Source organism: Lactuca saligna, chromosome 4, assembly GCF_052625555.1.
Source record: "Lactuca saligna cultivar CGN05327 chromosome 4, ASM5262555v1, whole genome shotgun sequence".
In the NCBI taxonomy this organism is placed as follows: domain Eukaryota; kingdom Viridiplantae; phylum Streptophyta; class Magnoliopsida; order Asterales; family Asteraceae; genus Lactuca; species Lactuca saligna.
The window spans coordinates 275,680,126-275,705,549 of NC_136420.1; the positions used below are offsets into that span (position 1 = coordinate 275,680,126).

The following is a 25,424-nucleotide window of genomic DNA, read 5'->3' on the forward strand; positions in this document are numbered from 1 at the left end:
AAAACGGCTCAAAACGGGGCGAAAACGAGAAAAATAGGCTTTAGGAACCGAAACCAAGAGAGAAGCTTCTTAGGACCCGAAGGTCCTCTTAGGGACTGAGAGCAAGAGGAACTGAACCGAACCCTCCTGAGCCGAATCGAACCCTCCTGAGCCGAACCGAACCCGAAGGTACTGTTCACCACTAACCGAAACCGAACCCTGCTCAAGAGGAACCGAACCGAACCTCGCCCTGGAAGAACCGAACCGAAGGTACTGTTTACTACAGTCCGTTCGGTTCTGACTTCTCGCCTTTCATCGCCGGACCGAACCCTCGCCTTCGCCTCTCACTTCCGGTTCACGCCTTCTCGTTTCTCACCTCCTCGCCCCTTTGTTTCCCTCTGTTCGTTTCCGGCTACAATCCTCAGCATGGACCGAGTCTCGGCCTAGGGACCGAACCTCGGCCTAGGACCGAGAGGTCTCGCTGGGAACTCATTTTCTCCCGGTTTTCGCGTAGTTTTGCGTTTAAGGCCCGTTTTTAATTATTTTAACGCGGGAATTTCACCCAAAATCATATTTTAACATAATAAACCCTAAATATTCACAATTTAATCATATTTTCATAAAAATCTTTATTTAAATAATGAAAGCAAGTGGGTAAAGTACAAAGAGGTGGAGTGTTGACTTTGCTTTACCTTATGACACAAGCAACCACTCCCACACCCACTCTATGACCAGCCACACCTCCCCACCTTACCTAGGTCACATCAATGTCCTTTCCACTCAATAATCACTCTTTCCCACGTTTTTGAGAGCTGAATATTCATCCTCTCTCCTCACTTCTCTCATTTTCTCTCATTTCACAAGAAGATCAAACTCTTTCCTCTCTCACTTTCTCTCTCTAGAAATTCGAGATTCAAGGGCTGATCTTGAGTTTTTCCTCCACATTTGGTAAGCATAATCCATTCTCTTTATGATTATCTCACTTATTTCCACTCAAATCATGGATATCTTAAACAAACTCTCTCATAATTGTGTTAGATCTTCGAATCTTCAAGTGATTCTTCAAGTGTTCTTGGGTTGAACACTTCTCTTCTTCAACACTTACCTACTGAAATCACTTAAGGTGAGTCCATACCCCTACATTTTCATGTTTTCTCAAGTTTTCAGGGGGGGAATACAAGTTAAAACATCAAGAACATAACTAAATATTTCTAACAGCCTTCATCAGAAAAGTTCAACTCCATTCACGGACTGTTTTGGGCATCTTAAACATTTTTGTTTTCAAAACTGTACAAGGTGCAAATAGTTCAAGTTTGTAGCAAACTAGACACATTTTGTGAACTCTCAGAATTTACGGATCTAGTTTTCGACTTCGTATGATTTTTCTATGATTTTTCCAAAATAGCGCAGAATTGCTAAATTTTGCCAACAGCATGTAAATATCATAACACTTTGTATTATGTTGAGCAAAGTGTATAATCATAAGTTCTAATATTTGAATGTGTTTCCTTGTTAGTTTATCATTATGAACTGAAACTAAGTCATTCATATTAAATATTACTCATTCATTTAGAACACGTATTATGTAACTATAAAAAGTATAGTTTGATAAATTCACAACACTAATACATTTCCATAAAAGAATTCATACATATTATATACATTTTAGATAAACTATAATAGGTATAGTTTAAGATACATCACTCAACACACGTATACAAAAAGGGGTACAAATGCAAAGTGTCGGGTCTCTATACAAAAAGGGGTACAAATACAAAGTGTCGGGTCTCTATACAAAAAGGGGTACAAATACAAAGTGCCGGGTCTCTATACAAAAAGGGGTACAAATACAAAGTGTCGGGTCTCTATACAAAGAGGGGTACAAATACAAAGTGTCGGGTCTCTATACAAAAAGGGGTACACATACAAAGTACCGGGTCTCTATACAAAGTTATTATGATATTAAAACTATATTGCATCTAGAACTATTAGACTTCAACTATAATCGCTGAGCGTACATGTTTGAGTCCTATAAGAATTTTGTCTTGATTGGCCTAGAATTGGTGGTGCCCGCCTCATTCCCTGTTCCTCATTGGGTTGTGGACCTAGGGCAGACCCACTATATTCAACGTTTTATCTAATTTAAACCTTATATAACTTTTATACGCTGGACGATTATAGAGGAACTCTACGGGTTACTCTAGGGTTCATTAATGCATCATGTAGGAATATTTCTATTCACACTTAACTAAGAAAATATTGGATTTTCTGGAAATCAAACTATTTTTCATCTAAAATTGTTAGACTTCAACTATAGTCGCTGAGCGTATATGTTTGAGTCATATAAGAATTTAGTCTTGATTGGCCTAGAATTGGTGGTGCCCGCCTCATCTCCTGTTCCTCGTTGGGTTGTGGACCTAGGGCAGACCCACTATATTCAACGTTTTATCTAATTTAAATCTTATATAACTTATATACAATGGACGATTATAGAGGAACTCTACGGGTCATTCTAGGGTTCATTAATGCATCATATAGGAATATTTCTATTCACACTTAACTAAGAAAATATTGGATTTTCTGGAAATCAAACTATATCGATTTTACAAGGAAAAACGGTTTCTACTTCAAACAAAACTCTTATGAACTCACCAACCTTTGTGTTGACACTTTTTAAAACTACTTGTATTCTCAGGAAATCAGTGAAACAGGAAAACTTCATCGCTTTGAGGATGGGACGTTAAACCGTCATCAATTTATTTTGTCATCATAATGTAATTGCTTTTGAAAGATATAAACATATACTTTGGTGTAACTTTTGCAATTATATATATCGTGGTTGTTTTTACTTTGAGCACTATTATACACGTTGTTGTGATACTGTACATGAAGTCCTCCACCCCCAGACGTTTCCGCCATCCTTGGTTTGGGGGTGTGACAAGAACCCTGTGAATAGTTTAGTACTAGTTTGTGAGTTAGTCACTACCCTTTATGGATGATCAGTAATTCCTCCCCGGAAGTGTAACCAGAGTCTCCTGGAGGGAGAGCGAGGAATTTGTGAATAGATCTATTCGGGACTGACAATCCCACACCTTAACTGCTAGCTATAGTTAGGCGGGCACGCCTGGGGTGACAAATTCTGGATATCATCCGAAGTCTGACAAGCGTCAAGGAGGTCTGGTTGTCGTATCAGCATGGTTACCCGACTCACAACACGTATTAATATAAGTTTATTCACGACTTGGTTATGGATTTGATTTTATATCAATCTTCTATCTATAGATCTTATATCTAGTTCGGGGCGGTAATCCCATGGTTTTTAGTCTATAGGGTTCATATCTATTTCAGGATGTTATTCCTATGGTTAGAATCTATATCTAGTTCGGGATAGTGATCCTATGATTTTCTCAAACAATCTTATATCTAGTCGGGATAGTGATCCCATGATTTTGATCAAACTATCTTATATCTATTTCGGGATAGTAATCCCATGGTTTTATCAAACTATTTTGTATCTAGTCCGGGATAGTAGTCCCATGGTTTGCAGTCTATATTTTCAAGTATATCAAACTATCTTGTATCTAGTTCGGGATATTAGTCCCAAGGTTTTCAAACTACTTTTTATCTACAGTTCGTGTATATTAAAGTATTTTATATCTAATTCGGGATAGTATCCCATGATTCTCAATATATAGTTTTGTGTATTAAACTATACTCTGTGTTATTCAATCAATCTTGCATTTAGGAAAATATGGGATTTTCTTGGGGTTAACATATAACGCGTAATTAAACTGTAATGAAGGATAACTAAACTGTTTAACATAAGAAAATATGGGATTTTCTTGGATAACAAACCTTTTCGGAAAACTAAAGGAAACTGGTACATTTTCAGAAAACAAACATCTTATGAACTCACCAACTTTATGCTGATTTTCAAACCGCTTGTATTCTCAGGTCCAAGTTAGATAGGTACCCGAGGATATCTTTTGGTGAAGACGGAGAGCTTAGAAGACTCGTCTCAACTTTTGTTCATATGATATATGTATAACACTTGTATAATTTACTTTTGAAACAAATGTAAACTTTCAAATATATGTAATGTAATGGTTGTTTACTTTACTTACTATGTGCATTGGATTTGATATTCAACGTGGAGTCCGCCCCGGAAATGTTTCCGCCTTCGGTTTTCGGGGTGTGACAAGTAGTTTCAGACTGCGGTCCGATGCAGTAGTTCAGTATGCTTGATGTCTTTGTGATACGTGCATGTTATGTGTTATGTGTTCCGGACTAGGGTCCGATGCATTATTTATGTTTATGTGATATGCTTTGATTCTGTTATGATATGATCAGTCAGTTTCAGACTTCGGTCCGATGCAGTGGGCAAGGCCCTAGTTAGTTCCGGAAATCGGTCCGATGCAGTTCCGGACTTCGGTCCGATACAGTTGGCAATGCCATAGTTAGTTTTAGACTTCGGTCCGATGCAATTCCGGACATCGGTTCGATGCAGTGGGCGAGACCCTAGTTAGTTCCGGATTTCGGTCCAATGCAGTGGGAAGGCCTAGTATGTGCCTATATGTTATTGTATGTTATGTGGTAGTTTGGGGGAAATCTCTAAGCATCGTGCTTACAATTTCGGTTTTTGGTTTCAGGTATTTCAGCTAGCAAATTCGGACTGATGGCATGACACATATCACAATTAGCGTGGGAGATAGACTCTGATATTTTGATATGATTTGACACTAGTTCGATTTGATAAATTTATTACGACATTTTGAGATACACGAGTCAGTTTTTATCTTTTAATATTTGATATTATGGTTTAGTAAAGTTTTCAACAAAAATTTTTAGATGGTATTTTTGGGATGTTACAATTTTTGTTGGAACGACCTTCTAATTAGAAACTTCTAGTAACACATCTAGCCCCAACTTATACTAGCCGTAATAAAAATTGAATGTTATAGTTTAACTAGTTAGAAGATTTAATTTAATTATAAACCCAAGATAAACTCTTTAACCAAATCTTAGCTTTTAAGTTATCCCTTTACAGAATCGCCAATTGGTCTTTATTAAACAATTATTTTACAAAATTATTCAACGCAAGTGCCAAGTGGTATTTAACAGAATCGCCAATTGGTCTTTATTAAACAATTATTTTACAAAATTATTCAACGCAAGTGCCAAGTGGTATTTAAAATTTTAAATATCTCTCGTTGTCTATATTCAAACTCTTGTATTATTATACTCTCTTCAACCCCTGATAACCACAGTCGAGAATAAAAAGAAAACACTATTCAGAATTCGAAATCTCATAAAGTCGCCATTGTTTACTCTATACCTTGATCCCCAAGATCGTATCCCTAACCTCATATAATCCCCATAAAGTAGTCAGAAAGAGTGAACAACCTGCAATCTATACACGATGCATACCATAAACGCAGTACAGTTGATACGAATGGCGACGAGTCCCAGTAGCAATTCCATGTTAGGAGCAGAGATTGAATTCGGATCAGCGATGTTCTACGTTTACGTTGGCATCTCGTGTTTTCTAGTCATCTTTGCCGGAATCATGTCCGGCCTTACCTTAGGATTGATGTCTCTTGGCCTCGTCGAGCTCGAAATCCTCCAGCGCAGTGGCACTCCTGTCGAGAAAGAACAAGCAGGTTTTTCATATATTAGATCGCACTTAATTCTTGAATTTATGTTTCCTTGTTCCAATTTCTTGATGCTTTTTTTGACAACTCTATTTGGGGACCCAATTTTGTATATGGATTCAATTTAATTTGTAAAAGAAGGTTTTGACTTTTCACTAGGATCAATCTCTACACGGATCACATTACCTATGAATGTATTCAAATATAGTTTCAATTTCATGTTTAAAAAATAATAATAATAATAATAATAATAATAATAATAATAATAATAAGCATTTATGATTTTTTTTTTTAAAGATTGCCAAAAAATGTAAAACCTATCTTGACCTCTCATCATGGTTTTTTGCGACGTTATTTTTTTTCAGCTATTATTTTTCCAGTGGTTCAGAAACAGCACCAACTTCTTGTAACGTTGCTTTTATGCAATGCAGCTTCCATGGAGGTAATGTATTAAGGTTTAAATGGTTATTGTAGAATTAAATCAATCCCTTTTCTCAAAAGATGTGGCACGTTAATTGAACATTTATCAAAATCCAAGTTTTTAAACAAGTAAATCCTTTAATGATATACACGCATAATTTATTTATTTATTTATTTATTAACGACTGTTATATTTTTCACAAATCACAAGATCGTTTTTGGTTTATTTTAGCTATTGCAAATCCACAGGCCCTGCCAATATATCTGGACAAGATTTTCAATCAAGTTGTTGCGATAGTTCTTTCGGTAACTTTTGTCCTGTTTTTTGGAGAGGTAACTTTTTTTTTTTTTTTTTTTTTTTTTTTTTTTTTTTAATTATTATTATTATTATTATTTTGTTCTTCATGAATCATTTATATGTATGAGTTTTTTTTACCATTTATTTTTGACACGATGCATACATATAAATGATTCCACAAGCAGTGTGTACAAGATATGGACTGGCTATAGGTTCTAGTTTTATCTGGCTTGTGCGTATTTTGATGATAATTTGCTATCCTATTGCGTACCCTATAGGCAAGGTAAATTTAATTATGCGCTAAATACAAGAAATAACAATTTACTTTCATTATAGCTTCCTACTATTAAATCATTTTCTAGTTTTATTTATTAAAATACTTCAGCTTGTTTTGTGATTCCAGATGCTTGATTTGGTATTGGGACATAATGATGCTTTATTCAGAAGAGCTCAGTTGAAAGCCCTTGTTTCCATCCATGGCCAAGAGGTTATTTCTAATCTCTCTCTTTTTTTTCTTTTTTGTTTATTTATTATTTTTATTATTTTTAATTTTTATATCCTTATGTGTATATGCATTTTGTGCAATCAATAACATTCTGATTTGCAGGCAGGTAAAGGTGGCGAACTCACTCATGATGAGACCACAATTATCAGTGGAGCACTTGATTTAACTGAAAAGGTATCAAATAAAATAATCTTTCAATTTTTATAACATTGCGTTTTGTTGATTTTAAATTTGCCAGTTTGAAATCTTGTTATCTTTCATGTATATCTCCATGCCTTTTTCTTCACTTTCTTATATTTATGGTGTGAATTATTACTCTTTCAACGATGGAGAAGTGATCGATTCCTCCGGTTTTTCTCTTTCTTCATTTTCTAATTTTTAAGATGTAAATTTTATTACTTTCTTTTCGATGGAGAATTTCTCAAAGTATTGATTTATCAAATCTGATCAGACTGCAGAGGAGGCTATGACACCAATCGAGTCAACTTTTTCCTTGGATGTGAACTCAAAGTTAGATTGGTGAGTATTGTTCATCTACATTATTATATTTGTTTCTTATTAGTTATCAATTGGTCTTCTTTTGACAATTATTAACCTTGCACTAAAAGGGCAGCAGGTTTTTTATTTTATTTTTTTCTTTTTTATTTTTCTCTAAATACATTTCCTAATGTTAGCTTGAGGTCTACATGGGATAAAGTGAATCGGTCAAATTAGAAAATAGAGTAAATTACACAAATGGTCCTTATGGTTTAGGGTAATTTGTGCGTTTGGTTCCTAACTTATTTTTTTAATCGGAAGGTCTTTAGTGTTTGTTTTTGTTATGCGCTTGGTCCCTGTCTTACCTAAAAATACTGTTTTGCAATTGATTTTTTAATTTATTTAAATAAGCACAACCCTAATCCCACCTCTGTCACCTTACCTTACCTACCCCGCAATATTCCATATTTAAATACTAGTCTTTTTAGGCATGCAGGGAGCAAGTGTGTAACAAAAATAAATAGTAGGGATCAAGCGCGTAACAAAAAAAAACAATATGGACCTTCCGAATTTAAAAAATAAGTTAGGGACTAAGCCCGCAAATTACCCCAAACCATAGGGACCATTCATGTAATTTGTTTAATACTAGAATGTTCTCCATGTTCAACATATTTTGTTTATGTTAATAACACCTTCCATAAACAATAAAACATAACATTTTATATGAATAGGACAACAAATGCATCCAAAAAAGATGAGATGGTGACTCACTCTCGATCTCTAGTCTGTGCAAAAGATGTGAATGCCCTCATCCTCATCATCGAAAAGATCCCCAAAGGTTTAGTTGTGTAGCTAATAAATTTTATAGAATTGTATCGTACTTCTTGTTAGCTTTTAGCAAAGACAAAACACCTTTTGATACAACAGGTTTCAAGTAGAGCAAGTTTTGGAAGAAAGAGTAACTGACACACAAAAGTGTTTTCTGCATACATCAAAAGTAACTATTAACCAAAATATACACCTTCTGTATATTTCCGATCTTATATTTACTGTGTAATTAATGTAAATTAGTACTTCCTTATTTAGCCTAGATTTTCCCCAATTTCCTCCTGTAATCTCTCTATACATTGGGTATTTAATCCCCTCCTTTATCAGTGAAAGGCATCGATTCTTTTGTAATTATATGGTATCAGAGCCAAGTGCTCCTTACCCCAAAATCTCTCCCTGCCGTCTCAGCTACAGCTGGACATCTTTACTTTGTTTCTGATCATCCTCTCTATTCACGATGTCAGACAATCAAGACCCAACTCCTGTCAAATCTCTCCATCCCGTCTACACGGTCACGAACATACAGAACAAGATTCGCACCCTTGATGGTACCAAGGTATCATACTCTTCATGGGTTCGCTTGTTCAAACTTCATGCTAGAGGTTACAGAGTCCTTACCCATATCGATGGTTCCGACCCTCCATCCAAGATTGACCCGACCTATGAAAACTGGTCAGAGATTGATGCCATCGTCCTCCAATGGATTTATGGAACGATTTCAGATGATCTCCTTGCGCGAGTACTTGAACCGGACTCTACAGCATATGAAGCCTGGTTCAAAATTCAGAATATCTTCCTCAACAACAAAGGATCTCGTGCTGCTGCTCTTGAACACGAGTTCACAAACCTTACCCTTCGAGCAATGTCGTCCCTTGAAGCTTATTGCCAACGTCTCAAAGATTTGGCAAGTCAACTGAATGACGTCGATTGCCCTGTCAACGAGAAACGTTTGGTTCTTCAACTTATCCATGGGTTGCCATCTGAATTTGACACAGTCGGCGCCTACATCAATCAAACCCTACCTCCATGGGATACTGCGTGCTCCATGCTTCAACTTGAAACCCAGCGACAACGTGCTCGAGACTCGCACTCATCCATAGAGATCGTTGCTGCTGTTGAACACAACCCACCAGCAAACTCTAGTTCCCGACGTGGCGAATCTGGAAACAGAGGCCGCCCTAACCAGCAGCGCAACACAAATCGTCGAGCACCTGTCTCTGCATCTCCTTCTCGACCTGGTTATACGTCTTCTGGTCGGACAACACAAACCCAGTCAAATAATCGCAGAAGCCCTATGTCCAATCAAACACGCCCTACCTGGGCCGGATACCCACCATCATTCTGGGCCCACCCATATTGGGCTTCACCACCACCTTGTCCATATCCCACTCAAGTTGGATGGGCTTCTCCCTGGCCTACCTCTTCTGCCCAGCAGCAACCACGACACCCACCAGTTGAAGCCAATCTTACAGAAGTAAACCCACTTGAACCTTCGGAACTCGGGACTGCCTTTTCAGCTATGACTCTGGACCAAGAAAATGATTGGTACATGGACACCGGATCTACATCTCATCTCACAGCCAACGAAGGTAAAATCTCGGTCCATAGTTTGTCTTTTATTAAATCTGTGTTTGTAGCAAATGGAAATCAAGTACCAGTTATTGGATCAGGTCATACAACATTACCCCATCCATCCAAACCTATTCATCTGAAAGATATACTCCACACACCTCATACCGTTAAAGACCTTATATCCGTTCGTAAATTTTGTCGTGATAATTCATTTTCTGTTGAATTTGACTCCTTTGGTTTTTCTATAAAGGATTACAAGACCAAGAAGCACCTCTCTAGACACGAAAGCTCTGGCGATCTCTACCCCTTCACCAAACAAGTCAACGCTCCAGCTTCATCCTTTTATGTTTCTTCTAGTTCGCCTCTTTGGCATTTTAGACTCGGTCATCCGGGTCATCATGTAATAAATTTTCTGAGTCAAAATAAAAATATTTCTTGCAATAAAAATGATCGTTTATCAGTTTGTCATTCTTGCCAACTTGCTAAACACAAACGCCTACCATTCAAACATTCCACATCTTTTACTCTCAAACCATTTGATCTAGTTCACGCTGACCTTTGGACCTCACCCATCCACAGCAAAACTAATTTTAAATACTACCTCATCATCATTGGCGATTTCAGCCATTTTACATGGGTGTTTCCCTTAAAATACAAATCAGAAACTTTTCCCAAAATCAAAGCCTTCTACAAATATATCCACACTCAATTCAATATCAACCTCAAAACCTTCCAATGTGACAAGGGCGGTGAATTCGACAATCACCACTTCCATAATTTCGCTTCCACCACCGGTCTTCACATTCGATTCTCGTGCCCACACACCTCTCAACAAAATGGCACAGCAGAACGAATGATCCGTCGCATAAACGAAATCATGTTGTCCTTACTTACCCATGCTTCTTTACCACCTTCCTTTTGGGTCGAGGCCCTTCATACCGCTACCTACTTGCACAACATACTTCCTACTCCATTACTTGACAACCGAACTCCTACCTCCGTCCTCTACCTCAAACATCCAACTTACGACCACCTACGAACCTTTGGTTGTGCCTGCTTTCCCAACCTAACCGCCACCCGCAAACACAAACTCGCACCTCGGTCTACACCTTGTCTTTTTCTAGGTTACCCAGCCCAATACCGAGGATATAGATGCCTTGACATGTCCACGGGTAAAGTCATTCTCTCCCGACATGTAACCTTTGATGAAACTTCTTTTCCTTATGCATCTGACACACTAAACCCACCACACAATTACTCTTTCCTTGAAACAGAACCCTCTCCTCTCCTCTTCCACCCAGCAACCACATCAATCTCCGCTCCCACCGAAACCACTTTTTCCTCTCCCTCTTCCAACCAAACCCCCGACACTACTTCGTCCCCACCTACCCCTGCCCCACCCTCATACTACCCATTTACTTACTCCCGGCGAACCCAACCAACCCCTCCACCTCCGCCACCCCCACCTACATCCTGTCATCCCATGACCACCCGCTCCAAAGCTGGAATCACCAAACCAAACCCACCACTCAACCTTCACACCAACACCAACACCAACACCTCCACCATTTCACCTCTTCCCAAATCCCACAAACATGCCCTATCTAATCCAAACTGGTACTCCGCCATGATCGATGAACATAGAGCTCTAATAGATAACAACACATGGGAACTTGTACCTCGTCCCCCCGAGGCTCATGTCATACGTTGTATGTGGATATACCGGCATAAATTTCATGCAAACGGGACTCTTGCACGATATAAAGCACGCTTAGTCGTTAATGGAAAATGCCAACAAGTCGGAGTCGACTGCAATGAAACATTCAGTCCCGTAGTAAAACCTTCCACAATCCGTACAGTTCTTAGTCTTGCCGTTTCCCGATCATGGCCTATACACCAACTAGATGTAAAGAATGCATTCTTACATGGGAATCTCAACGAGACTCTGTATATGTTCCAACCCCCTGGTTTCACGGACACACAACACCCAACACATGTTTGTCGGTTACGAAAATCTTTATACGGGCTTAAACAAGCCCCGAGAGCTTGGTATCATCGCTTTGCAACATTCATTCACACATGTGGTTTTAAAAGCACCAAAAGTGATACCTCTCTTTTTGTCTTCCAACGAGGCACAAAAATGGCATATCTTCTTCTTTATGTGGATGACATCGTCTTGACCGCTTCTGATGACACAACTCTTCGACACTTCATCACTCTATTATCCAAAGAGTTTGCTATGTCGGACCTTGGGCCTCTTCATCACTTCCTCGGCATCCAAGTGAAACATCAAAATGGAGGATTATTTCTTACCCAAGAACAATATGTGGATGATATTCTTCACCGGGCGAACATGCAACAATGTAAACCTTGTGCCACTCCTGTTGACACTAACTCTAAACTCAGCACAACTGTCAGCGACCTAATGCAAGACACGACTCTATATCGCAGCCTCGCAGGAGCATTACAGTACTTAACCTTCACTCGCCCCGACATTGCGTATGCTGTCCAACAAGTATGCCTCTTTATGCATGCCCCTCGCGATCCACATTTTAACTTTCTGAAACGTATTCTACGATACCTCCAAGGCACCCGTCATCATGGACTCCATATTTCTCCCTCCAAATCTACAAAACTCACTGCATACTCCGACGCAGATTGGGGGGGATGTCCCGACTCTCGACGGTCCACATCCGGCTATTGTGTATTTCTCGGTGATAATCTCATTTCATGGTCGTCCAAACGACAACCAACTATCTCCCGGTCTAGTGCCGAAGCCGAGTACAAAGGCGTTGCCAACGCCGCAGCTGAAACTACATGGCTACGCAACTTACTCCTCGAGCTCCATCTTCCGCTTCGCCAGGCAACGATTATTTATTGTGACAACATTTCAGCTGTATATCTTACTCAAAACCCGGTTCAGCACCAACGCACGAAGCATATTGAGATTGACATCCATTTCGTTCGCGAAAATGTTCGCATGGGTTCCCTTCGCGTTCTACATGTCCCTGCTGATTACCAATACGCAGATATATTTACCAAGGGATTACCCCGTCAGCTATTCACCCGCTTCCGTTCCAGTCTCTCTATTCGGCCAGCCAACCATTCGACTGTGGGGGAGTATTAACCAAAATATACACCTTCTGTATATTTCCGATCTTATATTTACTGTGTAATTAATGTAAATTAGTACTTCCTTATTTAGCCTAGATTTTCCCCAATTTCCTCCTGTAATCTCTCTGTACATTGGGTATTTAATCCCCTCCTTTATCAGTGAAAGGCATCGATTCTTTTGTAATTATAGTAACGAAAGCTACATAGCATAAAAACAGAAGTAAAACTGAAAAAGAAAACTGCTGCTACCTAGAAAACAAGAATAAGGCTATGAAAACAAACTACCCACTAGCTTGACTAATTCAACAAAGCAATTACTAAAACATAAAGAAAATAACTGAAGAATAACAGAAGGCTTGCATGTGACTGGTTGACCAAGTTGATATTGTTCTCTTTTAACATTCCCTCTCAACATCAACTTCTACCATACCCATCTTGTCACCAAACTCAACCAGTTTTGCACTTGATAAACTCTTTGTGAGCAGGTCTGCAATCTGATCAGCAGTGTTTACATATTTAAGGTCAATTTCCCCTTTTAAGACCTTTCCTCTGATAAAATGATAATGAACTTCAATGTGCTTGGTGCGTGCATGAAAAGTAGGATTCTGAGCAAGCTTAATTGATGACATATTATCACAAAGCAGCGGAATACTATAGTTAACCTCTTGGTTCAAATCCTTTAAAAGTTGCACAAGCCACACACATTCCTGAGATGCTACTGCAGCAGCTCTATATTCGGCTTCAGTTGTAGAAAGAGAGACTGTGGGTTGACGCTTGCTACACCAAGATACTATACTGGATCCAAGCATGAAGATATAACCTGTAGTTGACCTTCGAGTGTTCAAATCACCAGCATAATCAGCATCACAAAATCCCATCAGCTTACATTCAGATTCCCTCTTAAACTGGATTCCATAATTGAAAGTAGTCTTAATATACCTTAATACCCTTCTAGCAGCCCCAAGGTGGGGGTTTCTTGGACTCTGCATGTAACGACTTAAAACACCAACTACAAATGCAATGTCTGGTCTAGTTAAAGTGAGATATATAAGACTACCCACCAACTTTCTATATATTCTTGTATCATCTAACTCCTTACCCATGTTAGCACACAACTTAGCATTGTTATCCATGGGTGTTACAGCTCCCTTGCAATCAACCATTTTGAACCTCTTTAATAGATCAGTACAGTACTTATGTTGGTGTAGAATTAAACCATCATCATCATAGTTGATTTCTAACCCCAGAAAGTGTTTCAATTTCCCTAGGTCCTTCATGAAGAACCGAGTGCACAAGTTCTGTTTGAGCTGAGCTATCATGTCATCCAAATCACCTGTAATTATTAAGTCACCAACATATACAAGCACCATCACTACTTTGCTTCCAAATTTCTTCACAAACAGGCTAGCATCTGCAGATGTACTTGTGTATCCATTGTGTTCAAGAAATTCACCAATTTTCCCAAACCACGCCCTTGGAGACTGTTTAAGCCCGTACAACGCCTTCTTGAGCTTACATACATAATTAGGATGTTGTTTGCTTTTAAATCCAAGGGGTTGTTCCATGTGAATGACATGATCCAAGTTTCCATATAGGAATGCATTATTTACATCCATTTGCCAAAGTTTCCATCCATTGCTAGCTGCCAAAGGCAATAGAACCCTGATTGTAGTTAACTTCGCCACTGGGCTAAAAGTGTCCTCGTAGTCCAGCCCATATTGCTGTGAGAAGCCATGAGCTACCAACCGGGCCTTAAATCTTTCGACTGACCCATCTGCATTACGTTTCACTTTATACACCCATTTACACGAGATGGGTTTCACTTCAGTAGGTTTTGGAACTAGTTCCCACGTCTGGTTCCTCATTAAAGCAGCTACTTCTTCTTCCATTGCTATAACCCATTCTCGTTTAGTGGCAGCTTGATCATAAGTTTCTGGTTCAAACACATCTTCTTTTACTAAAGCAGCATTGGCATATCTGGGATTAGGTTTTCTAAGTCTTGTAGACTTTCTGACACTTGTGGCTTCATGGTTCTCATTATCATTGTTGATTTCATTGTTAGCATTGTCTTGGATATCTTCATTATCAATAATGACTTCGTCATTATTCAGGTGTACTCTTACTTTAGAGGATTCTACTTCATCTCTTAGGGTTTTAGAATCAGGAAGAGCTTTGTGATCAGTTGACCACCATGATGAAGTTTCATCAAATTCCACATTCCTTGATACATAGCATCTACCAGAGGTAGGGTCACAACACTTCCAACCCTTCCTTTCCTGGTCATAACCCACAAAGATACACCGAACAACCTTCTTATCCATCTTGCTGCGTAGATGGTTGGGTATGAACACATAACACACACACCCAAAGACACGAAGATGACTAACATTTGGCTTCAACCTCTTAAGCTTCTCAAAGGGAGACAAATAACCAAGACTTTGTTGAGGAATTCGGTTTATCACATAAGTTGCTGTCTTCATAGCTTCTGCCCAAAACTGACCTGGTACATTCTTGTCATGAATCATGCTTCTACAGATCTCGCCCAGGTTTCTATTCTTTCTTTCGGATACTCTATTCTGTTGCGGAGTGTTTTGGACATGTAAGTTGACGCTTGATCTTGTGTACTTTAAGAAAGTCACTGAATTCAGAGGTCAGATATTCCCCACCATTATCTGATCTTAAGCCACCAATATTATACTCAGTCTCTCTTTCAACTTCATTTTTGAATTCTTGAAACTTGGAGAACACTTCAGACTTCTCCTTCATGAAATACACCCATACGTATCTTGTATAATCATTTATAAAGGTCACCATGTATTTCAAACCTTTGATAGACGGTTTCTTAACAGGTCCAAATACATCAGAATGTACAAGTTCTAGAGGCAACTTAGACTTGTACTTTGAGTGTTCGAATGGTTGTTGATGAGCCTTTCCAAATTGACACCCGGCACATACTAAACCCTTTTTGACTTCAAGTTGAGGGAGACCTTTCACCATTTGCTTTTTGATCATCAAATCAAGCTTGTCATAGCTAACATGACTCAACCGCATGTGCCAAAGATCCACATTTTCATTCCTTTTTGTCTTCTCTACATAAGCTGTTTCGGCAGACATCACATAAATTGAGTCTGATCTTCGTCCCTTTAGAATTGGCTTTGATGGAGTCACAAATTCTTTGTAAATCTTCACATCATCAGGGCCAAACAACACAGAGTGGCCAGCAGAAGCAAGTTGAGAAACAGAAAGAAGATTCTTTTCCATACCTGGTACATGGTACACACCTTCAAGTTTTAGTTCTCTGTTATTGTCTTCTGGGCAAAACACAACATTACCAATGTGAGCAATCGACAACTTTGAATTATCAGCTATCAATACTACTTTACTGCCTTCATAATTTCTGGATTCTTGCAACTTTTCATGCTCTCCAGTCATGTGATTAGAGCATCCAGAATCTACTATCCATTCTTTAAATTTGTTGCCACGACTCTCTATTGTTGCGTTAAATGCCACCTCTTCTTGGTCTTGAGCATAAAAAGCTTCTGCATCCCATGTTTCTTCTACTTGAGAAGTTGCAGCATTTCCTTCCTCAATGTTTTCTGAACGACATTCACGTGCCATGTGACCCCTACACCCACAATTATTACACCTGAAAGGGAATCTTTTGTGGGAACGGTTACTCTTTGTCTTATCTTCAGACGATTCTCCTTTATCAAACTTGCAACTCGTCTTTCTTTGTTCATGGTGTTTACTCTTGTCTGACTTCTTTTTAGACTGTGATTTATACTTCCCTTTACTTTTCTCTGCGTAAAGTGCTTCATCATCAGTCCTAACCGTGGCACCTCCCATCTGCTTCACTAAGGCTTCCTATCCTGCCAAGAGATTCTCAAACTCAACTAGTGAGGGTTGAGTTGCCCAACCTTGAATTGCAGTTACGAAGCTTCTAAACTCTGGTTTGAGACCATGTATAATGATCCTTTTCATCCTCGTCTCACTGATTTGAGACTGAGGATCAAGCTCCATAATTTCTCTACAAGTAGACTTCACCTTGTGGAAGAACTGAGGAATTGTCATGTCTCGTTGAGACACAGACAAGAGTTCATTCTCGAGTAACTGTAGCTTTGTATCGTTCTTCTTAGAGAATAGGGCTAACAACGTATCCCATGCCTCTTTTGGTGTTGACATATCCCTGATATGTTCGAGTATATCTTCTTCGACGGTTGTCTTTAAGACGAACATTGCCTTGCCTGCCTTGATCTTCCACTTTCGTAGGTTTCCATTGTTATCTTCTGCCTCAGGTTGTTTTGTTTCGGTCCCTTTCACAACTTCCCACAGATCCTGTCCTTGCATATAAGACATGATGCAAGTTGACCATGTGTTATAGTTCTGATTGTTAAGCTTCTTTACTCCACCAACAACTTGTAAATCAGCCATTGACAACGAGGCTCTGATACCACTTTGTTAGCTTTTAGCAAAGACATAACACCTTTTGATACAACAGGTTTCAACCAGAGCAAGTTTTGGAAGAAAGAGTAACTGACACACAAAAGTGTTTTCTGTATACATCAAAAGTAACGAAAGCTATATAGCATAAAAACAGAAGTAAAACTGAAAAAGAAAACTGCTGCTACCTAGAAAACAGGAATAAGGCTATGAAAACAAACTACCCACTAGCTTGACTAATTCAACAAAGCAATTACTGAAACATAAAGAAAATAACTGAAGAATAACAGAAGGCTTGCACGTGACTGGTTGACCAAGTTGATATTGTTCTCTTTTAACACTTCTTACTATTTTTTCTTTTCAATATCTCTTAGGGAAGCATTGAGAGAGATTCTTGCAAGAGGTCATAGTAGAGTTCCTGTACACTCTGAAAACCCAAAAAATGTTATTGGACTTCTATTGGTAACTTTTCACTACTGTTGTTTAGACTTTAGATAAAGAATATGTATTTACTTTCTACAAGTTTTTATAGAAATAAACAAAAATAACACATAAATTAAACTACATTGGTGTCTCCTAATTCAATTCTTGTTGAGATGTAGGTGAAAAGTCTTCTTACTGTTCGACCAGAAACAGAGACTCCAGTAAGTGCAGTTTCCATTAGAAGAATCCCAAGGTTTGCTTTTCTTCTGTTTCAATTTTCACTTGATGCTTTGTATATTTTTATCAATCAATAGATTATTTTTTCAAAGGGTTCCAGCTGACATGCCACTATATGACATACTGAATGAGTTCCAAAAGGGAAGCAGTCATATGGCAGCTGTAGTAAAAAGTAAAGGGAAAAACCAAAAACAAACAATACTTGAAGAAGAACCAAAACAGAGTGATAATGTAACAATTGATGTGGAAACAAGAGTTTTGGCTAATAAGGACATTGAAGAAGGTGAAGTGATTGGTATAATCACTTTAGAAGATGTATTCGAGGAACTTCTTCAGGTTCTTTTCCTTCCCTTACCTATAATTTGCACGCTTAATAATAATAACAATACCCATGTGTAGTGTCTTTTTAAAACAAATTTTACAAGGGTTAAATGCAAAAAAAAAACAACGTATTTTAATTCATTTGATAAGAAAAAAGTTGAAAGTACAATGTTGTAATAGAAAGAAACTAAAGTGTGATGATCTTTTGGTAATTGTTTCTACCAATGCAGGAGGAGATTGTAGATGAGACTGATGAATTTGTTGATGTGCATAAAAGGTGCATTAAATTTATAGAATTATAATATATTATTCTGTTTTAAACGAAAAAAAAAAAAAAAAAAAAAACTAATATTTGCTTTCCACAGGATACGCGTAGCAGCAGCTGCAGCTACTTCATATGTAGCATGTGCTCCCTCATTTCGGAGATTATCTGCTATTGCTGTAAGAAATCATCTTCTTTGCAATAATCTAAAATTATAGATTAATAATAATAATAATAATAATAATAATAATAATAATAATAATAATAATAATAGTAAGGGTTATTTACAAGAAATAGCAATGTTATTTAGTTGATTTGTCATTTGTTTATTGTAGCATTGCCATGCCTTAATGTGACAAATTAGAAGAGTGATCTTGTAATAAAATGAAATGAAAGTAGAATGCTATAATCAACAAATAAGTGCACGTATATTGCTATTTCTTAAATTTAGCACTAATCTTTTGCTATACATACGTTCTTATATATTTATATTCATGCTGTTGGTTAAACCTGAATTTGCTGATATAAATACATCAGGGAGCCCAAAATAAGCAAGGGCAAACTCAGAAGAAGCCTGGAGAGGGTGATTCAACTTCATCAAAGTTGCAACAGGCTCTCGTGGAGCCTTTGCTTCAAAAACAGACATAAAATGGTCAATTTCTCAAAGCCACTTCAAGATGGTTTTTGTGTGTATGTGTGTGTGTCTATATATATGTCATTAGCCACGTATGGTTAAAAACTATAATAAAGGTGTGAAATTTGTTGTGGATGTGTACGAACGAAATACTCGTTGTTTACACCATTTTTTTCCGGCTGTAGGGGCATAAGTTGAGTTAGGAAGGTAGAATGGACTCACCTTACACACTATGTGAGCATTACATGGCCTCTACAGATTGTTATTTACCTTTTTAATTTTTATATTCTTAATAACAAGCTTGTGTATATATATATATATATATATATATATATATATATATATATATATATATATATATATATATATGTTCTGGTGAGGATTCTTTTTCTGGAAAGGACTCGTGAGGGCACCTTAAAATAATTAAAAGAAATTTACAAATCATAAAATTGAGCATAATACCAATGTTCATTGATACCTGACAATAAATTGTCTAATTTTTAAGGGAAATCTCGAATAAAGTCCTACAATTTTGGTCCGGTTTACGTTTTAGTTCTAAACTAATTTTTGTTTACGAAAAAGTCCTAAAAACCGGCAAAAGTATGCATTTTGACCCCTTTTGATCGGTTGGAACCGGCAACAAATTAATTTGGGATTATTTCATAAACTAACCTAAAATATTAGGACTATTTCACAAAATGACCTAAAATATTGGGATTTTTTCTGCAAAAAAAATATGAGGACTTTTCTGCAAACAAAAACCATATTATTATTATTATTATTATTATTATTATTATTATTATTATTATTATTATTAACAAGTATACTGATTTTTAAATTTATTATTATTAATATTTTTAATAATACATATAAATACACTTAAATAAAAATATATTAAAGAAATTATTTAAAGGTGAAGGTGGTGGTGATGGTAATGCTTTAAGCATTGAAATCACTGCTTGTATGTTCTCACTTTGTATATGATCATTTCAAATTTCTTATTATTGTTTTCAATTCAAAATATTAACACTTAACAATTTAAAAGAAGTTGTCTATTTATAAAATTATGTATAAATAGTTTAAGATAAAAGGATTTCTCAATTTGTATATAAAATTTCTTAAGGTAGAATGATTTCTTTTCAAATCCAACAAATCCACAAAAATATTTACATTGGTGGCCCATATCAAAATTCGAAAATATTAATTAAAATATCTTATTTAATAGAAAGTAATATGATTTATTTTGCTTTATCACACTATATCTTCTATGTTTCTAAAAAAACCACAATGATAAAGTAATGAAAAAGAGCAACACACATGTTGGTAATTCAAAAATACTTACACACAAGACATACACGCATATCACATGCTCACTATTTGTAAATAATTTGAAAAATCAGTAGCTTCTTTTAAATTGTTAAATGTTAATATTCTGAATTAAAAACAATAATAACAAATGTGAAATGACCATATACAAAGTTAGAATATACAAATAGACATTCATGATTACAAAGCTTAAAACATTATCATCCGCTCAACCTTCACCTTTATAAAATGTTTTTAATATTTTTTTATTAAATGTATTTATATGTATTATTAATAATATTAATAATAACAAATTTAAAAAATAGTATACTTATTTATATTTTTAATATAATAATAATAAGGTTTTTGTTTGCAGAAAAACCCTAATATTTTTGTTTTTACAGAAAAGTTCCAATATTTTGGGTCAATTTATAAAATAGTCTTAAATTAATTTGTTACCTGTTCCAAGCAGTTAAAAAGGGTCAAAATGCAAACTTTTGCTGGTTTTTGAGACTTTTTCGTAAACAAAAATTAGTTTAGGATTAAAACATAAACTGAGCTAAAATTTTAGGACTTTATTGGAGATTTCCCGATTTTTAATATGACATTTCATTCTGATAAATAGTTTTTGTGTACCGAATAGTTTCTTTCGGCATACGAAAAATTGCTACTTTTTAGGGTTTAGAGGATGAAAAAAAACATCTTTTTTTGGTTAGGTTGGGGGTGTTACAAGTTTAGTTGTGTTTTATAGGTTTTATAAACTGTGACGAGAGTGTGACAATTTTAAACCATTGAGGGAACATATTAGGAATAGGAAAGATGGTTTGAGGGTATAGAATATTGACAACAAAGAGAGATGGAATTTCAAACGACTGACTGAATAATTTTATTTTATTTTCGATCAAAGGGGTATGGCAAGCGGTATGTTTATTTATTTTTTTAATATCCAATTCTAATTCATACGACAAAAGAATGTAAAATCAATCCAAATTCTAAATCATACGACAAAAGAATGTAAAATCAACTAATAGAAATTAATGAACATCGTTTGGTTTTAGTTAAAACTAAAATTTAACAAAGTCGGTTTCATCTCTAAAAAGTCTATTTCGAGATTGACTGTACATCATTTGTATTTTTCGATTGTTTATATTATTTAATTTGTATATCGTTATTTAAAAGTTTTTCTAATATATCTTATGCTAAAACAAGTTTTGTTTTTTGGGTATAAATCATTTTGACGTTTCTTTCCTCCTCTTTTATAAAACAACAAATCCTTTAAAATGCAACTATAATTTTAAAAAGTACTCAATTCAAAAGCTTATAATATATAACCTTCTACACCAAAATGAAAGTTTAAATAAAATCCACATTTTGACTTTAAATGTCATCATAAAAATTATATGTTAAATTTAACACCAAGTTTAATTAGTGCGATATAAAGTGTTGTGGCAATTTGCATATACTATGATGAGGTAAATTCATGGGTTTTTTTGTCTATTAATTGAAGTGTTTTTCTGTGGTGCAAAGAAATATATAAAAGTTGAAGTATTTTTATTTTGATGAATAGTTAATAAAGTTTAAATGTTTGTAGTTATCTTTGTCGAAATATGTTAATGGAAGGTATGTACCGTTTTAATGTATTTGAATATTAAAATTATTTCTATATAAATAAAACAAATATTTACAAATCAAGACTTAAACAAAACTTTTAAAGGCTTAGTACGTACTTTTAACCCTAAGTTTATTTCTATATAAATAAAACAAATATTTACAAATCAAGACTTAAAATAAGAATGATAACTTTTACAAATCAAGACTTAAAATTATTTCTATATAAATAAAACAAATATTTACAAATCAAGACTTAAAATAAGAATGATAACTTTTAACCCTAAGTTTAATTAATGTGTTAATAATGATGTAACAAATTTCTAGTATTCTTGTTCTGTTATGATAACTTCTAACACAAATTTTCAGTAACAAATAAAAATGTCCCCATTATAAGTTGATATGATTGTTCACACCCACAGCTGTTCGCCTCACCACAGTTTAAAACCACACTACTCTCCAATGACATGCTACCAGAGGAGAATAAACCACATTTATCAAATTTTAAGCAAACAAATGAAAACATCATACATTTGGAAATACCTTTTTTGGTTTTAAAACACATAAATTGTTGCTAAACGGGCATAACAGTAGACAACATTATAATAGGATTAAGTTGAAATTTCTAAGTTCTTACCATTTGATCAGGAGTAACCACCATTTGTCTTATATTCAATTAAGTATCAAATAAGTTCTTTGACTTTTCTCCGTCTAAAATGTGCAAAAGGAAAATTATTTTTGTAACAGGATTTTAAAAAAAGAAAAAAGTTTTAGAAAAAGAAAAAAGAATTTTGAAAAAGAGAAAAGGGTGTGGTGCATGCAATTAGCCGAGCTCAAATAAGTGCTCTCAAATTATCCATACAAGTTTATGTGATGATATGCTTATCAGTTATAAGAGAACTGCATGCTAGATTAGCAATAAGGATCTAGGCAGGATGCCTTATTTGCCTGTTATATGTGTATCAGCTATATGAGAACTGCGTGCTAGTACAGATTTTTCAGTATGATAGTCTAGTTACTATATATTGATTCTGTGTACTTAATGCCCGAGTGCTGTTTGCTTTGTGCTTTTAGGAGTTCTAATTCTTTTACTAACTAGTAAACGAATATGTTAAGTTACATATTGTAAGGACTAAATAATTTCAGAAGGTTAGGTCTAGCTCTATTTTACAGCTCTTGTTTGAGTCCAACCGTTGTAGGGTAAGATCTCTCATTCAAAAAATTATCTAGGCTAAGTGATATGTAATAGTATTCGCGAGCTAGTTAGGGGAAGAAAGCAGGGACTTTTTATGAAGCTGATGGCGGAATGTGGGATGGTGATTACCTTAGGGCAAGCCTAGGATAAGAGTATCAGAGAGCAGTAATAGTAGAAGGGACTTGGTGGAGTCAAGGCAGTTCTTAAGGAAAGTACGAATAGATGTGGAAGGTAGTATAGGCCCGTACTACTGAAAGCAGAGGATCCATACTCGAATGAAGGAAGGCTGAGATTTACCCAAGGAGCTTGTAGTATGTGAGATCCCTCGAGTTATGATGAGTATCATGAAGATTGTGCTGCTATGCTTTCGAGTATAGTGATGCTACGTGATAGACCAGATGGTAGTTTTGGTGTCGGCGAGTGATCAGGCTCGGACTCTGAAGCCAGACAGCTTAATGGTCAGATGAGGGAGTTCATTCCATCTGAGGGTACGCGCAGTATGATTGACCAGACTCCTGTGATATTTAGTATGATCAAGGAGGGCATTTTAGAGAGTTGTGATGAGAGGATCACTGCATTCTATTATTTTGATTCAAGTACAAATTTGATTATTCGAAACATTATACAATGAATAATGAGTAATCAATATGGTGTTTAAATAAAATGTGTTTTATGTACTCTCAAAAGTGGTTGGGGCCATATAGGATTAGTATTATTCTTGTGTTTCACTTTGCATGTTTTGACTTCCCGAATAACTTGGTTATTTAAACTCTCCATGGTCAATCATACTTTAGAAGTAGGTATGAATCAAGACTGTCATGAATTGGGCTTGTAGATGTCTAAAGTGTTTAGACATAGCAAAAGTTGCTGCAATATTCATGAGTGCTCCTAGAATGAGATTCAAGTATTGGATTAAACCCAAACTCATTTGAATCACTTCATGGATTTTATCACGAGTGATCATGAGACAATAATATCTTATATTCTTCAAACCTATAGATATCATTGGTTGACTATGAGTTGGTTATACATTGATTGTACGAAAACGCATCAGTAATTTGATGTTATAAAATGTACCTTTGTGTATGATTCAAAAAGTAGTTAGTACAAGCATATGGGTCGAAGTTTATCCATTCATTTTACCCTTGGATGGATAAAAGCGATATCTGTGGCCATCGCTGATTTAGTGATGACAAACATAAATCAGAAATCGGGAAACAACTAATGGACAGAGAGAATGATTATAATCCATGTCTCAGTCCACATGATATCTAGAATGGAGGAATATATGATCCATTATCTAATGGACATGTCATTGACTAGGTCAGAGTTTGACAACGGCTTTTAAGAGCTACAATTGCTAGTCGGGTTTTGGAGTCATACTTGCAATAATAGTTTTAGACTTATCCAAGTGGTAGACTGTTGGATTAGATGTCTAAGCCCATAACTATTATTGGTATGTACTTGACCCAAGAGTAGCATGGTCCATTTGGGTTTGCATATCATCAGGACAATTTGTTAGGATTGACTCTTGAGAGAAGGTTATATATGATTTATTAATATATTATAAGTTCTAATATATTAATATGAAATCATATGTTTTAATTAGTATTGATCAAAAATTAATTTGGAATTAATTTAGTTATCAAAAGAGAGTAATTAAATTTATGAGGACTAATTATGGTAATTACTTATATTTATATGTGTTGGGCTTATGATCCATGTTGGACCAAGTTTATGTATGGATACATAAAGAGTTGGGCCACATAAACGATCGATCATAACATTAATGGGTATGGGTTTGGGTTAAGCGATGACCTTTTGAATTCCATATATAAATATGTCACTTCATAGCGAAAATCACCACTAATGTATTCCTGGAGGATATGGACGGTTTTGGTGTGTATGAATTCTCTCTAAAGTTTCATCCTTTATCCATGATGTGTTGTGACTTCATTTGAGGCTTCCACACTATTCGGGTTAAGCTATTAAGGACAAATAATCAAGTAATTCCTCTACCCCCAAACGTTTCCGACATTCTGGTTTGGGGGTACGACAATATCTCACATAAATTCGCATAATTCATATAATAATCAAGTAATTCCTCTTTATTACTTAAAAGTTGGTAACAATGGTTGACCCTAACTATTACATC

At 36.0% G+C, this 25,424-nt stretch overlaps 2 protein-coding genes across 3 annotated transcripts; both read left to right on the forward strand.

The window, feature by feature from the left end:
• The first annotated feature begins 5,222 nt into the window (after nucleotides 1-5,222).
• Nucleotides 5,223-19,460, forward strand: LOC145043647 (DUF21 domain-containing protein At4g14240-like). Of its 2 annotated transcripts, XM_078992363.1 has the most exons (13): nucleotides 5,503-5,639; nucleotides 5,996-6,072; nucleotides 6,283-6,383; nucleotides 6,534-6,631; nucleotides 6,752-6,835; nucleotides 6,956-7,027; nucleotides 7,305-7,372; nucleotides 17,659-17,746; nucleotides 17,887-17,960; nucleotides 18,037-18,280; nucleotides 18,496-18,542; nucleotides 18,631-18,706; nucleotides 19,065-19,460. In XM_078992363.1, the coding sequence occupies exons 2-13, from the start codon at nucleotides 6,056-6,058 to the stop codon at nucleotides 19,173-19,175; spliced, it is 1,080 nt and encodes a 359-aa protein (XP_078848489.1). In that variant the 5' UTR covers nucleotides 5,503-5,639; nucleotides 5,996-6,055; the 3' UTR covers nucleotides 19,176-19,460. The 2 variants fall into 2 exon arrangements, with proteins under 2 accessions (XP_078848488.1, XP_078848489.1); XM_078992362.1 differs by lacking the exon at nucleotides 6,534-6,631 and having other exon boundaries at nucleotides 5,223-5,639; nucleotides 6,300-6,383.
• On the forward strand, nucleotides 8,182-10,090 carry LOC145043648 (uncharacterized). Its single transcript, XM_078992364.1, has 2 exons — nucleotides 8,182-9,747; nucleotides 9,981-10,090. The coding sequence occupies exons 1-2, from the start codon at nucleotides 8,616-8,618 to the stop codon at nucleotides 10,007-10,009; spliced, it is 1,161 nt and encodes a 386-aa protein (XP_078848490.1). The 5' UTR covers nucleotides 8,182-8,615; the 3' UTR covers nucleotides 10,010-10,090.
• Nucleotides 19,461-25,424: the final 5,964 nt, after the last annotated feature.